Genomic DNA, 15,491 nt, shown 5'->3' on the forward strand with positions numbered 1-15,491 from the left:
AGTGGCAGACTTTATTTTTGGGGGCTCCAAAATCACTGCAGATGGTGACTGCACCCATGAAATTAAAAGACGCTTACTCCTTGGAAGGAAAGTTATGACCAACCTAGATAGCATATTGAAAAACAGAGATATTACTTTGCCAACAAAGGTCCATCTAGTCAAGGCTGTGGTTTTTCCAGTGGTCATGTATGGATGTGAGAGTTGGACTGTGAAGAAAGCTGAGTGCCGAAGAATTGATGCTTTTGAACTGTGGTGTTGGAGAAGACTCTTGAGAGTCCCTTGGACTGCAAGGAGATCCAACCAGTCCATTCTGAAGGAGATCAGCCCTGGGATTTCTTTGAAAGGAATGATGCTAAAGCTGAAACTCCAGTGCTTTGGCCATCTCATGTGAAGAGTTGACTCATTGGAAAAGACCCTGATGCTGGGAGGGATTGGGGGCAGGAGGAGAAGGGGACGACAGAGGATGAGATGGCTGGATGGCATCACTGACTTGATGGACGTGAGTCTGAGTGAACTCTGGGAATTGGTGATGGACAGGGAGGCCTGGCGTGCTGCAATTCATGAGGTCGCAAAGAGTTGGACAAGACTGAGCGACTGAACTGAACTGAACTGAATTGTGCCTTTTACATATATAAGGACTTTGGCAGTCTAATAATGGCAAATTGGAGCTATTTGAAGTAGCTCCAATCTAAATAAGCTCCATTGAATGTAAGATGGTAATAGTGTCCCTTTTAGGATACAAAAGATAAAAGACACCAAAGCATGGCTCTCTGAAAACAATTAGAACTTAGGCATTGATAATGTTTAAAAAATTATGTATAAGTGGCATTCATTGTATAATGCATAAATCAACTTTTATATAGAATATACACCTTTATTTCAGTATTTTAGGCATGTGGGTTAATTGTTGGGTTTAGGGTAACCTAAGCTATACTGTACAGAATAGTATTAAGAGCCTACTTTTCAAAATGAGATGATTGGCATCTCAAATCTCATTTGGTTAATTCATAACTCAAGTAATGTTCTTTTCCCTTCATAAAGAAAAACCATAATAATATTTTGTATTTCAGTGTAAAAATGCTTCAGGGAAATGGTGTGTGTGTGTGTGTGTGTGGTTTATTTGCTTTTCTTTTATGTCATTTGGGAAGAAGCTAGGCATTAATGATGTTACGGCTATTTTTGACACTAATGGCCCTTTTAACCTATAATGCTAGCAATATTCAATAGAAGCTTATTCATGGAAATATTTTGTATAGGAAAAACATAGATTTAAATGTGCCAACTTATGCGGCAAAGCTTTATCATCTAACCATTCCCAGATCTCATTGGTATTGTTTTATTTTACAGATTTTTCCTTTTTACCAGGCTAGTCACTTCTGGTTCTGTACCTGCATATACTCTTACAGAAGTTAATTACAGCTATTGGTCAAGAGCACCTTGACTTAATATTTTCCTGGCAAGAGAAGGAATAGAGTAATCATTGTATATCTTAACTGAAGCTGAGCCACAAGTGATCTGGCTGAAGGCCCTCGCATAAAATTTTTCAGGCTTCCAAATAAATAACAATGGTAAAATTAAATCAATTTTATTTACTTCCAGACCATATGGATGAGCGGACAGTATGCAATGGAATAGCCCCTGAAAAAGATGTAGATGGATTTCATATTATTAACATTGGAAGACTGTGTCTTGATCAACATTCCCTCATACCTGCCACTGCTAGTGCTGTTTGGGAAATTATCAGAAGAACAGGTTGGTCTATGGGACATAGGTGCTAAGTGCCACATGAGCATTTGTGCATTGCCTTGATGGAAAGGGTGAAAGAAAATAAGCCATTAAACTTCAGTCTACAGGAATAGATAAAGGTATAGAAATTGAAGAATAATCTGAAATAAGATAAAAGAAGAACTGGTATCAGGTTACAAGTAACCGCTGTTTCAGCTTTCAGGGAGTGCATTTTCCAAATAATAGATTTATCTCCCTACTTTAAAACTATAAACTTAAGGTATTTTGATATGCATTTTTCAAAATGTGTTATGTTTTTCCGTACCTTTAAAAACAAAATGTGCTGAACATTTGGAGCCATCTCTAATGACCTAGGTTTTCATTGTAGACACTTGCCCTTGAGCTGTGCTCTAAATAAAATAATGCTCTCAAAGACCCTCAAGCAGGCAGGTGATGGTTCCCCTGCCTGTATCACTGTCACTTACATTTCTGGCCGCATCTCCTCATCCCAGTCTGTTCTTTCCTACTGAGAAAGAGAACTTGCAAGGGAAAGCAGATCCTAGAATTATATTCATAGAATTTTAATAGTTATAAAACTTTAATTCTAATTTTTTCATTTTACTTATGAAAAAACTATGCTCCAAAGAGGTTAAGTGTATGAAATCTGTAAGCTTTACCTTTCAGATCTTTCTAAATCCGTACATTTAGTGCTTCTCTCCTATGAAGTAAACCGCGTACATTTTATGAAAAATACTTTTCTCAACTTCATTTTGTCCTAGATTTGGTCAAAGTTTGGTTGCCAGTTAACCTTGACATTGTTGTACCTTGCCTGTTTTATAATTAATAGTTAATATATTTTAAGTCTTCACACTTCTACCTCTTCATGTGAATTTTAATGTTTAAAATAATTTAATGACAACTTGAAAATGTTTGTGGGTTTTTTTTTTATGAGGATATAATGAGAGGAAAAGTGACAAAACCAAAAAGTATAAAAAGAAATATTTTTAAATAATGAATTTTGGAACATTATAGACAATTCACAAAATAATTCAAATTTAATTAGAGGTTTTTAAAGAATATTTCAGTTGGCTGTTCAGATGATTACTTCTTCTTGTTTATTCTTCATTTAAATCAAACTCTGTGTTTTAAGGAATTGAAACATTTGGAAAAAATGTTGTTGTGGCTGGAAGATCCAAGAATGTAGGGATGCCCATTGCCATGCTCTTACACACAGATGGAGAACACGAACGGCCAGGAGGTAGGTGCCACTTGGAGATTCTATGCACTCTTATTAATACAATCTTCTCACTTCCTAAGCTCTTCAAATAAAAATGTATTTGGAAATGTGATTTAGCATATTTGTGGGTTTAGCTGGGAGGGATTGAGGGCAGGAAGAGAAGGGATGAGGATGAGATGGCTGGATGGCATCATCGACTTGATGGATGTGAGTTTGAGTGAACTCCGGGAGTTGATGATGGACAGGGAGGCCTGGCGTGCTGCAATTCATGGGGTCGCAAGGAGTCGGACACGACTGAGGAACTGAACTGAACTGAACTGAATGCAATAACGGTTTCCCTTATTCTTCATCTAATGACATGTGTGCACACGTGCTCAGTTGATCAGTCATACCTGATCCTTTGCGACCCCATGGACTGTAGCCAGCTGGGCTCCTCTGTCCATGGAATTTTCCAGGCACGAATACTAGAGTGGGTTGCCACTTCCTACTCCATCTAATGACATGAATGCCTTGATAATGTATAAAAGAATTGCTAGAAATATGTGGTCTCTTTGTTCCTATTTTTTCTTTTGGCTATATGTACTTCTTTCATATCCTTAAACATATAGAGATTATGGAGAATCATATGGAGGTTCCTTAAAAAATGAGGAATAAAACTACCATGTGACCCAGCAATCCCACTCCTGAGCATATAGCCTGAGAAAACCACAATTAAAAAAGACACATGTACCCCAATGTTCATTGCAACACTATTTACAATAGCTAGGACATGGAAGCAACCTAGATATCTATCCACAGATAAATGGATAAAGAAGTTGTGGTATGTATATACTATGGAATATTACTAGCCATAAAAAAGAATGCATTTAGTCAGTTCTAGTGAGGTGGATAAACCTAGGGCCGTTATGCAGAATGAAGTCATAAAGAGAAAAAACACATATCATACATTAACACATATATATGGAATCTAGAAAAATAGTTCTAATGAACCTGTTGGCAGGGCAGGAACATAGATGCAGATGTAGAGGACGCTTGTGGACACAGCAGGGGAAGGTAAGAGTAGGACAAACTGAGAGAGCAGCATTGCAATATATACATAACGTGTAAAATAGATAATCAGTGGGCAGCTGCTGTGTAGCACAGGGAGCTCCACAGGTCACCCTCTAGGGCACCCCTTGTGACGACCTAGAGGGGTGAGATGGGGATGGGTGCTAGAGAGGCTCAAGAAGGAGGAAATATATGTATGTTTATGACTGGTTCACATTGTTGTACAGTAGCAACCAGCACAACATTGTAAAGCAAGTATCCTCCAATTAAAAAATTAAAATATTAAAAAAAGAAAGGTGGAAAGACTAGATACATACTAGATGCATAAATATCACATGTTGATAGATATCTGTATACCCATGTATACCATCTCACTAAAACACACCACCAATGCATGGATATAAGATTTTTTTTTACCATTATTACCTTGGTGAATTTCAGTTTCCTGTTCTAACATTTTCAAATACAGTTGACTCTTGAACAACACAGGTTGGAACTGCACAGTCCATTTATATTTTTTTCACTAAGCATTTACATACTACAGTACTATACACTCTGTGGTTAGTTGAATCAGTGAATATGGAACCGTGAATACAGTGGCTGACTATAAAGTTATAGGTGGATTCTCAACTGCACAAAGGGTGGGTGTTCCAAACCTCCACATTGTTCAAGGGTCAACTATACTAATTTTATGACCTTGGTTGACATAATGCATGTGAAATATTTTTTTAAACCGTGAAGCCCAGTGGAAAAACAAACCCAATGATAACATATCACTTATGCAAAGTGATGAATTATGAGAATTAAATATTGTTTTTCCTTCCTGGGATTAAGGACTTAAATATTACCAGATCAAAATGTGTATGAGGATAAAAGTTATCTTGGGCCTGATAGTGACTCATAGTAACTTTAAAAAGCCTTAGTTTTGGACTTCCCCAGTGGTCCACTGGTTAAGAATTTGCCTGCCAATGCAGGGGACATGGGTTCAATCCCTGGTCTAGGAAGATTCCATGTACCCCAGAGCAGTTAAACCTGTGCCCCACAATTACTGCGCCTGCATGCCTAGAGCCTGTGCTGTGCAAAAAGAAAAACCACTGCAATGAGAAGCCTGTGCACCACAACAAAGAGTAGCCCCTGCTTACCACAACTAGAGAAAGCCTATGCTGTGAGGAAGACCCAGCACAGCCAAAAGTTCATTAATTAATTATTTTAAAAGTCTGAGTTTTGAAGAGCTGTTCAAAAGACCAAATCTGGTAGTATGAACTTTGAGATGGTAGCCTACAAAGAGATGTAGTGTAGATGTATCTCTAGCTTAATTATTCACTTCTAACATAGTCTGTTAGTGCTCATCTATGTATCTCTTACGGAGAAGGCAATGGCACCCCACTCCAGTACTCTTGCCTGGAAAATCCCATGGACGGAGGAGCCTGGTAGGCTGCAGTCCATGGGGTCGCACAGAGTTGGACATAACTGAAGCGACTTAGCAGCAGCAGCATGTATCTCTTAGGATGTAATAATGATATTGAGTCATATTTGCCTTTATTTAATAGTTTCTGTTAAGCAAGGTAAAATAACCAGGAAGATTTACCTAAGTATACCATTTTTGTTGGAAGATTTTGACCAAGAGTCACTCGGCAGGTTTTTCTTCATTTTCAACACATTGTTATCTTATTTCATCAGTAACATATCAAGCAACATTATGCAACTTCATTATTTGCACAGCACTTTCTCATGATCTATCTTATTTTGTTCTCAATAATCTGGAATATATTCATATTCACATTTTGTAGCTAAAGGAAGTGAACTTTAGAAACTTCAGTAACTTACCCAAGGCCATTCAAGGAAACAGTGTACAGAGCTGGGGGCTGGGTGCTGACTGTCTGGTTAGGAGGATAGTTTTGAAGTCAGACCCCTCTCCCACCAAGCCTTGTATCCTTGGACAAGTCATTTAATCTGTGTAAGCCTCCACTTCCCTCATTTGTATCTTTTTTGCTGGGTTATCGTAAAAACTAAATTAGATTTGAATGTGAAGCACTACTCACAGTGCCTGAGACAGTAAGTTAAGTAAGCCCTTGGTACATGTGACCCATGGCTATTACTATTATTTCTATTATTATGCTTAAGGCAATAACCTATGGCCATGCAGATGAAAAAGTTTAGAGTAACATAATCCAAGGTTAATGATGAATTTTTAACCTTCATTTGAAATTTTATTTTTTTTTTGTGGTGGGTTTTCGGTTTGCCTTTATTTGGATGATATCTAGTCTTTGTTGTAATAATTTGCATAAATGTAAAATTTATAAAGTTTATAAACTATTAGAAGTATGATTTATAATATTACAAATTGTACTTTATATTATTAACATATTGTGTGCTAATTTCTTGATAAATTTCAATTTTGAATCATTTGTCTATAAAATACCTAAGTCTAAGAAAGTCAATTTCCCTCCTCTTTATGCAATTTAAAAGTAGATTTTCCTATGTTGTAAAACACATTGACTTTATAAATATTCTGTACTTTGTTTTGCAAGATATGTTCACTTGAATGCATGTTAAAAATTGAATAAAAGCAGAATTAGATATAGTACTGGTTACTTGCATGCCAGGTGGTTAAATTTGCATTTATTATAGTGGCACCTAGGTGCCCTTTGGGCTTCTCTGGTAGCTTAGAGGGTAGAGCGTCTGCCTGCAGTGCGGGAGACCCGGGTTCAATCCCTGAGTTAGGAAGATTCCCCTGGAGAAGGACCTAGCAACCCACTCCAGTACTCTTGCCTGGAAAATTCCATGGACGGAGGAGCCTGGTAGGATACAGTCCATGGGGTCATGAAGAGTCAGACACGACTGAGCGACTTCACTTTCACTTTTCACTTTCACTTTAGGTGCCCTTTATAATTATAGTATCTAAAAGGTAATATATTGTAACTGATATTGGTCAATTTACAACATGGGTGGAAAGAGGTAATATATTGTAACTGATATTGGTTAATTTACAACATGGGTGGGAAAAGGTAATATATTGTAACTGATATTGGTCAATTCATAACATGGGTGGTGTTTAATCTCATGCACATTTAATAGGAATATGGTGACATATATGATTAGTATAATGAATTGTTAAGAGCTGCTCACTGAAAACCTGGAATCTGTGGGAAAGATAATATTTCAAATGTCCATGTCTGTTAGAGCAGTGATTATGTGGAGTGACTGCATATGCATTGTTAGCTAGTGGAGATAATGAAGGAGGATTAACTGGGCAAATTCCTATCGATAGACCTTGTTCTGATGACACTCACAATGCTGAGCATCAGCTCACATTGTATTTCTTTGCCAGAAAAGATTCAAAGCCCTAATGACTCATTTGTGTTTTAAAGCCAAAGATAATCGCACTAGAAGACATATGGTGAGGTTGTGGTACTATTGCAGTGGCATTAGTGCTGGGATTTTTTAAAAGAGCATTATGGAAGATTTTACTTAGAGTCCTATGGACCTAGGGATATTCTTGATCTTGTTTGTGCAATATGCATTCAGTACATATTCTCATTGAAACACTAGGGTGAGGAGTGGTAGAGTGTTGAAAAAGACTTGGCTAGCACTAGTAGTAAAGAACCTGTGCCAGTGCAGGAGACGTAAGAAACCTGGGTTCGATCCCTGGATTGGGAAGATGCCCTGGAGAAGAGAATGGCTACCACTCTAGTATTCTTGCCTGGAGAATCCCATGGACAGAGGAGCCCGGAGGGCTACAGTCCATGGGCTGTCAAAGAGTCGAACACTACTGAAGCAACTGAGCACACACACCCCTGTCTCCAGAAGATGAGAGATTGCATCTTCAGGACACCATGTTTTCTTAAAGCTCAGGTTCCTCATTGATATTCAGCTTTTGCACTCAAGCTGCCCATCTGCTGCAAATTCTATAAATCAGGTACATTTTTTTTTTAATTCAAGGAACATCCTATATAAATGGAAAAACCTCAAGATATTTTGTCAGTGGAATGCCTTGCCTTTGTGAAAATTGGCTCCAGTTGTGAAAAATGAACATTTTTGCCACTTTGGAAGCATTATCGGGGCCTTCAGGTGGTAATACAGGAGTGGATGTTCCAGGCAGTGCAATGTGATATGAGAGCTATGTGTGATTAAGCTCAGCCCAGTGCTAGGTTGGCCCAGGTGCCCTCCAGTTTCAAAGAGAGGAGCCAAAAAGGAATGCCTGGGATAGGAGTCAGGCAAAGCAATCACAAAGTCTCAGTCACGAGACTGAGATTCTTGGTCTTGTTGCCAGGGGAGTGAGGTGGACTTTTCCTGCCTCTGTGGAATGAACCATTGCCAAACTGGGGCAGGCAGACACCAGGCATATAGTCTTTATTCCTCCCATCCCACTGTTCCTAAGGTAGAAGTACTCATGGTAAGATATTGGGGATATTATGTCTTGTGATTCCTCCGTGTTGAGTTGGTGTCACTGAATTATAGCTTTGAGTTTGTTTAGTGGAAAGCAATAGCAAAGAACAAATGCTTTTTGCAGTCTCATTTTCTGTGTTGAATAGTAGGAGTACTGTTTCATTTTCAGAGTATCTGAAATTCAGCCAGCTAGTATCTGGAAAGCACTGTACTTGGAAAAATACCACATATCCTCACATTGGGCAGCTAGAACTGTTAGTTACACTGTTGAAACTAACATTCAGTTCAGTTCAGTTCAGTCGCTCAGTCATGTCCGACTCTTTGTGACCCCATGAATTGTAGCACCCCAGGCCTCCCTGTCCATCACCAACTCCTGGAGTTCACTCAAACTCACGTCCATTGAGTCAGTGATGCCATCCAGCCATCTCATCCTCTGTCATCCCCTTCTCCTCCTGCCCCCAATCCCTCCCAGCATCAGAGTCTTTTCCAATGAGTCAACTCTTCACATGAGGTGGCCAAAGTACTGGAGTTTCAGCTTTAGCATCATTCCTTCCAAAGAACACCCAGGACTGATCTTCAGAATGGACTGGTTGGATCTCCTTGCAGTCCAAGGGACTCTCAAGAGTCTTCTCCAACACCACAGTTCAAAAGCATCAATTCTTCGGTGCTCAGCTTTCTTCATAGTCCAACTCTCACATCCATACATGACTACTAACACTAAACACTGTATAAAAAATGAAATGAAGTTCAAATCCTTTTCCTTCCCTTTCATTTTCTCTGTTTCATCCTGACCTCAGAGCACCAGGCATTTGTTTAATTAGCAGCACAAAACATCCCTTTTCTAATGTCTATAAGCCCAATAGTTCAAAGCATGACTTGTAAGGTTGTTGTGTTCTGCTCCACCAGCATTTTCAGCCATTTCTCCCATCAAGTCCCTTTTGGTACCTTCTGCTGAAGCTTCATAGAACTACATATTATTCCCCAAACACACCACCTCTTCCAAACCACGTTTCCATTACATACACTGTTCCCTAGGCAGGGAATGCTTCTTCTCATCCCTCACCTGCTTTCCTCTCACCTTCCACCCATCTTTCATGATGTGCACCAAATCTAATTCTTAAATGTTATCTATGCTGCCATCACAATACTAATTCTGTTACATCTTGATTGTCTACCTATTCCCCTTTTCTACACATGCATAGTAAACATGAGCTGCTTAATGACAAATATTTCTTCTTGGGCTGTTTCTATCTCTGAAATTTAGCCCTGAGATTGGCATGTAATAATGCAACTAGTCAATGAATCAATAACAGTTTATTAGTGTCTCCTATTGGCACCGAAGAATTGATGCTTTTGAATTGTGAGGCTGGAGAAGATTCTCTAGAGTCCCTTGGACTGCAAGGAGATCAAACCAGTCAATCCTAAAGGAAATCAACCCTGAATACTCATTGGAAGGACTGATGCTGAAGCCAAAGCTCCAATACTTTGGCCACCTGATGCCTTCACATCATTGGAAAAGATGCAATTCTTTGGAAAGGACCCTAATGCTAGGAAAGGTTGAAGGCAAAAGGAGAAGAAGGCAGCAGAGGATGAAGTGGTTAGATAGCATCACTGACTCAATGGATATGAGCTTGAGAAACTCCGTGAGATAGTGAAGGACAGGGGAGCATGGTATACTGGAGTCTGCAAGATCCCAAACAGTCAAACACAGTTAGTGACTGAACAACAACATGAGCCTGTATTATAGAAAATAAGACTGCAGGCTAGGGATTTAAAATAAAATATTGCTATTTATTGAGGGGAAAAAAATTCCCTGTATAGTGAGGAGGAGGGAGAGAAGTAGCTAGGTGCTTACTACACACTAACTCCTTCATATTTTAACATTATAGACATTTATATATAAGCATAACTTATGACACCCCTTCCCCCAAGAATCAGATCACAAGAGAGGAGAATGCCTCATCACCATCAGGAGGAGATCTTTGTATACTGGGAAGAGAAGGGAGTTGTTAACAACAGCATTAATTGAAAGAGGTCACAGCATTTTTCCAGTAAAACATTTAAAATTTATCATTTTGTTTAGACTATTTTTTTCCCTCATGCTGCTGCAATGTAATACTGCCTTCTTACACAGGGGCTGATTTCTTTCTCACTAAGTATGCACAATATGACAGTGAATAAATCATATTCTTGAGCTCACAGTTCAGTAGGAAAGACAATCACTAAACAATCAGGTAATGATGATTAATCATAATTGTGCAAAATGCTGTAAAAGAGAAGAGATTTCTATAATAAAAGCTTAAGGAATGGATGATTTCTAACTATAGTTCTGCATGAAGGTTTTACCTATTTATGTCTATCTTCTGTTACTGTTGCAATGGAATATTTTTAATAGTCTGCTTTCTGTCACTACGCTTCATTTCAGACTAAAAAAATCCCACCTCAGGGACAAAAACAAAAATATATACTACTTAAAGTTATTTAAATTTCTAAAATATCTAGAGGAAAAGTTTAATTCTGTAGAAAATAAATAATTCATACCATAATGGTAAATTATGATTTGATGATTTTTAAAAAAATCAAGTCAATGCCATGCAATTATTATATGTATAAAATAAGAACATCAGATAGAACTTCCTCAAACAGGCCTCTCGGAAAATCTCTCCTACTCCCTCACACACAGTTCTATAGAGACACTAAAGAACTTTTCCTTCACAACATTTATCAGTTTGTAATTATAATTTATTTGTATCATTATTGATTAATGTTCATCATACTTAGTGGACTGTTAACTCCACAAAAGCAAAAACCAGATTTCTTTATCTTCCCATTTTATTTCCAGAATCTACTAATAGCATAGTATTTCTCCAAAAATTCTTTGTTCAATAAATGAGTGAAAAGATCAGTTTATTTGTAGACCATGAGTATCACAAAGGTTTTAACACAGCTATTCATAAACTGTAGTCTTAGAAGGCCTAATGTACCACAAGATTTTAAATGGTTCTGAGGCTAACCATGAAAGGCCAAAAAGTGGGCAATGGCCCAATTCCTGGAAATCCCTTCCCCTTCCCCCCAAATAATCAGGGAATAACTGAAATAATCGGGGAATAATTAGAATAATAGTTGGAATAATAATGAGTTGGAATAATCTTCCCACTCATTTGCCTAAGATATTACTCAGCCCATAAAAACTTGCCACCCCATATTTTGGGGGCTCTTACCTTCTGAGATGGCCCACACTCTGTCTATGGAGTGTGTTTCTTTCTAAATAAATCCATTTCTTACCTAAAGGAAAAAAAAATAGTATTTTAAATGGGTTTGCGGGAGATCTGGTTTCGATCCCTGGGTTGGGAAGATCCCTTGGCAACCCACTCCAATGTTCTTGCCTGGAGAATTCCTTGAACTGAGGAGCCTGGCAGGCTATAGTCCATGGGGTCACAAAGAGTCAGACACAACTGAGTGACTGACACTGGTTGCTGGCTAATTTTTTTTTGAAGGGACAAAAATTAGTCAAATAAGTCTGGGAAATCTGGGTTAAACAAAATCAAACATATATCTTGACTGTGAATATAGTCATATAATATAGCCTTTAATATAGTGACCATTGTGAAACTCTGAGAGAGTAAAAGTCTTTGGTATTTGACCCTGGAAGTTGTTTTTTCCCTCTAAAACAATATAAATCCATATATGTATATTTATATACATCCTGGAATGCGAAGTCAATTGGGCCTTAGGAAACATCAGTACGAACAAAACTAGTGGAGGTGATAGAATTCCAGTTTAGCTACTTCAAATCCTAAAAGATGATGCTGTGAAAGTGCTGCACTCAATATGCCAGCAAATTTGGAAAACTTAGCAGTGGCCACAGGACTGGAAAGGTCAGTTTCATTCCAATCCTGAGGAAAGGCAATGCCAAAGAATGCTCAAACTACTGCACAACTGCACTCATCTCACACACTAGCAAAGTAATGCTCAAAATTCTCCAAGCCAGGCTTCAACAGTATGTGAACCGTGAACTTCCAGATGTTCAAGCTGCATTTAGAAAAGGCAGAGGAACCAGAGATCAAATTGCCAACATCCGTTGGATCATTGAAAAAGCAAGAGAGTTCCAGAGAAACATCTACTTCTGCTTTATTGAGTATGCCAAAGCCTGTGACTGTGTGCCTGTGACCTGCTTCCTGGGAAATATGTATGCAGGTCAAGAAGCAACAGTTACAACTAGACATGAGCAACAGACTGGTTCCAAATTGGGAAAGGAGTACGTCAAGGATGTATATTGTCACCCTGCTTAACTTACATGCAGAGTACATCATGGGAAATGCCGGGCTGGATGAAGCACAAGCTGGAATCAAGATTGCCGGGAGAAATATCAATAACCTCAAATATGCAGATGACACCACCCTTATAGCAGAAAGCAAAGAAGAGCTAAAGAGCCCCTTGATGAACATGAAAGAGGAGAGTGAAAAAGTTGGCTTAAAACTCAGCATTCAGAAAACTAACATCATGGCATCCAGTCCAATCACTTAATGACAAATAGATGGGGAAACAATGAAAACAGTGAAAGACTTTATTTTGGGGGGCTCAAAATCACTGCAGATGGTGACTGCAGCCATTAAATTAAAATATGCTTGCTCCTTGGAAAAAAAGCTGTTGCGACCCCATGGACTGTAGCCTATCAGGCTCCTCCATCCATGGGATTTTCCAGGCAAGAGTGCTGGAGTGGATTGCCATTTCCTTCTCCAGGGGATCTTCCCGACCCAGGAATCAAACCCAGGTCTCCCACATTGCGGGCAGACGCTTTACCATCTGAACCACCAGGAAGCCGATCAACCTAGACAGGATATTAAAAAGTAGAGACATTACTTTGCCAACAAAGGTCCATCTAGTCAAAGTTAGGATTTTTCTAGTAGTCATGTATGGATGTGAGAGTTGGAGTATAAAGAAAGCAGAGTGCCGAACAATTGATACTTTTGAACTGTGGTGTTGGAGAAGACTCTTGAGAGTCCCTTGGACTACAAGGAGATCCAACTAGTCTAACCTCAAGGAGACCAGTCCAGAATATTCATCAGAAGGACTGATGTTGAAGCTGAAACTCCAATACTTTGGCCACCTGATGCGAAGAACTGAGTCACTAGAAAAGACCCTGATGCTGGGAAAGATTGAAGGTGGAGGAGAAGGGGACGACAGAGGATGAGATGGCTGGATGGCATCACTGACTCGATGGACATGAATTTGAGTAAGCTCTGAGAGTTGGTGATAGACAGGGAGGCCTGGCGTGCTGCAGTCCATGGGGTCACAAAGAGTTGGGCATGACTGAGCAACTGAACTGAACTGAACTGAATGTATATTTATAGTTGCCATATTTGTATCTATATATTTGCTATATATGTACTGATATACCCCAGAGATCTAGCCTTTTTCCACACAGAGGACGAATAGGGCAATAAGCAGGATGTTGTTCTTCAAGATGTCTGCATTTTTCACTGTCAATTTCAGGACCTTGAGAAAACTTATTTAGCATCAGTCTATGGTCTTTTAAGGCTTTCCTGGTAGCTCAGATGGTAAAGAACCTGCTTACAAGGCAGGAGACCCAGGTTCGATCCCTAGGTTGTGATCCCCTGGAGAAGGATATGGCAGTTCACTCCAGTATTCTTGCCTAGAGCATTCCATGGACAGAGGGGCCTGGCAGGCTACAGTCTTTGGGTCACAAAGAATTGGACATGGCTGAGTGACTAACACTATGCCCTTATAAGCAAGTTTGCAAAAGCAGACATCGTAGTAAGATTCCTCAGTTTATTTTTATCTGTTAATCTTGGAAGAAAGAAAATAAAGGCAAAAATTATATAAAGCTTTAACAAATAGACCTCATACACACATCTCCCAGCCAAAACAACTAGAAAGCAAAGGGTAACACTTTACTTAGCCTTTGTCCCATGACTGAGTTCGGTACCTCATTTTGGCTAGGGGTTGGGAGGGTCTGATTGCCTTTTTTTTTTTTTTTATGTATATATAGCTTAAAATCTGTTTCACAGTCATGAATACTACCATCAATCCTGACCCAGCAGCTTGGTAGCATGAGGAATTTGGTCACCTGGGGAATTGATTCATGTGGATGATTTAACAAATTTTATCCCTACCAATAGGAAAATAAACCCAAAAATATGACTCCAAAGCCAGTATTTTCATTTGTAATCAGCAACTTGTTCTCTCCATAGTTGCAATCTTGACAGGTAAAGTTGGACTCCTGGAGCAGGAGAGCCTCATGTTAATGAGACTCGGTGCTCTGATCATATTGCCTGAGTGCATCCTGTGTTCCTGTATTTCCCTGAAACTCAGTGTTCAGTTCATATTAGCTATTATAGTGTGCTTGCTCTAAAAAGTATTTAAAGTGGTCCACAACAATACGCAAATCACAATGCAAATGAGAAGTAGTTAAGAAAAAGGAGAAATAAGACCTGAAACTAAAATGGAGTTATGAATAAAGCTACTATTAAAAATAGGCTACTATAAATTATAAATTTATTATAAATTTATAATAAATAATTTTAATAAAAATAAAGCTACTATATAAAAACATCATTAAATCTTCATGGATATTTTCCCTGGCCAAGCACACTGCAGTTTATATACTGTCACTAAATATATGTTCGGTGAATTTAATTGGGTCTAAACTACACTTTCTGTATTAGGGTCAGTAGTTTCATTCTGTGAGCTTTTTAGCAGGAAAACAAAATGACTAGTTACCCAATTAAGTGTCTTTAGGATTAAAAATAAACACATGCTCAGAATAAATAAAACATTTTCTGATTTTAAAACCAAAGAGTAATTTCTCCTAAATTCCTTATAAGCAGGGAACTAGGAATGGACTGAGTAATGTTCATAATGCTTTTTAATTTAATGAAATGGTCATATTTTATAGAGTTATTTCTTTCATTGTTTAGCATAGGTCAGAGCTACCACTGGCATGTATTTCTCTGATCTCACTCATACATTTCTTCTGATTCTCAGTTTCTGAGTCATTCTCTTCTTCCCGACTTCTAAACCAGTGTTCTCAACCTTAGCTGTCCACTAGTATCATCTGACGGCTTTTGAA

General features: G+C 38.6%; 1 protein-coding gene across 7 annotated transcripts in view; it reads left to right on the forward strand.

Annotated features, from left to right (window-relative positions):
- MTHFD2L (methylenetetrahydrofolate dehydrogenase (NADP+ dependent) 2 like) overlaps positions 1-15,491 on the forward strand; it is a 152,339-nt gene that overhangs the window by 39,718 nt on the left and 97,130 nt on the right. For all 7 annotated transcript variants that reach the window (XM_027544743.1, XM_027544740.1, XM_027544742.1 and 4 more), the window contains 2 exons: positions 1,600-1,752; positions 2,876-2,983. In XM_027544743.1, coding sequence (XP_027400544.1) covers positions 1,600-1,752; positions 2,876-2,983 — 261 coding nt within the window. The remainder of the gene's footprint in view (positions 1-1,599; positions 1,753-2,875; positions 2,984-15,491) is intronic.

This window comes from Bos indicus x Bos taurus, chromosome 6 (genome assembly GCF_003369695.1).
Source record: "Bos indicus x Bos taurus breed Angus x Brahman F1 hybrid chromosome 6, Bos_hybrid_MaternalHap_v2.0, whole genome shotgun sequence".
Lineage (NCBI taxonomy): Eukaryota > Metazoa > Chordata > Mammalia > Artiodactyla > Bovidae > Bos > Bos indicus x Bos taurus.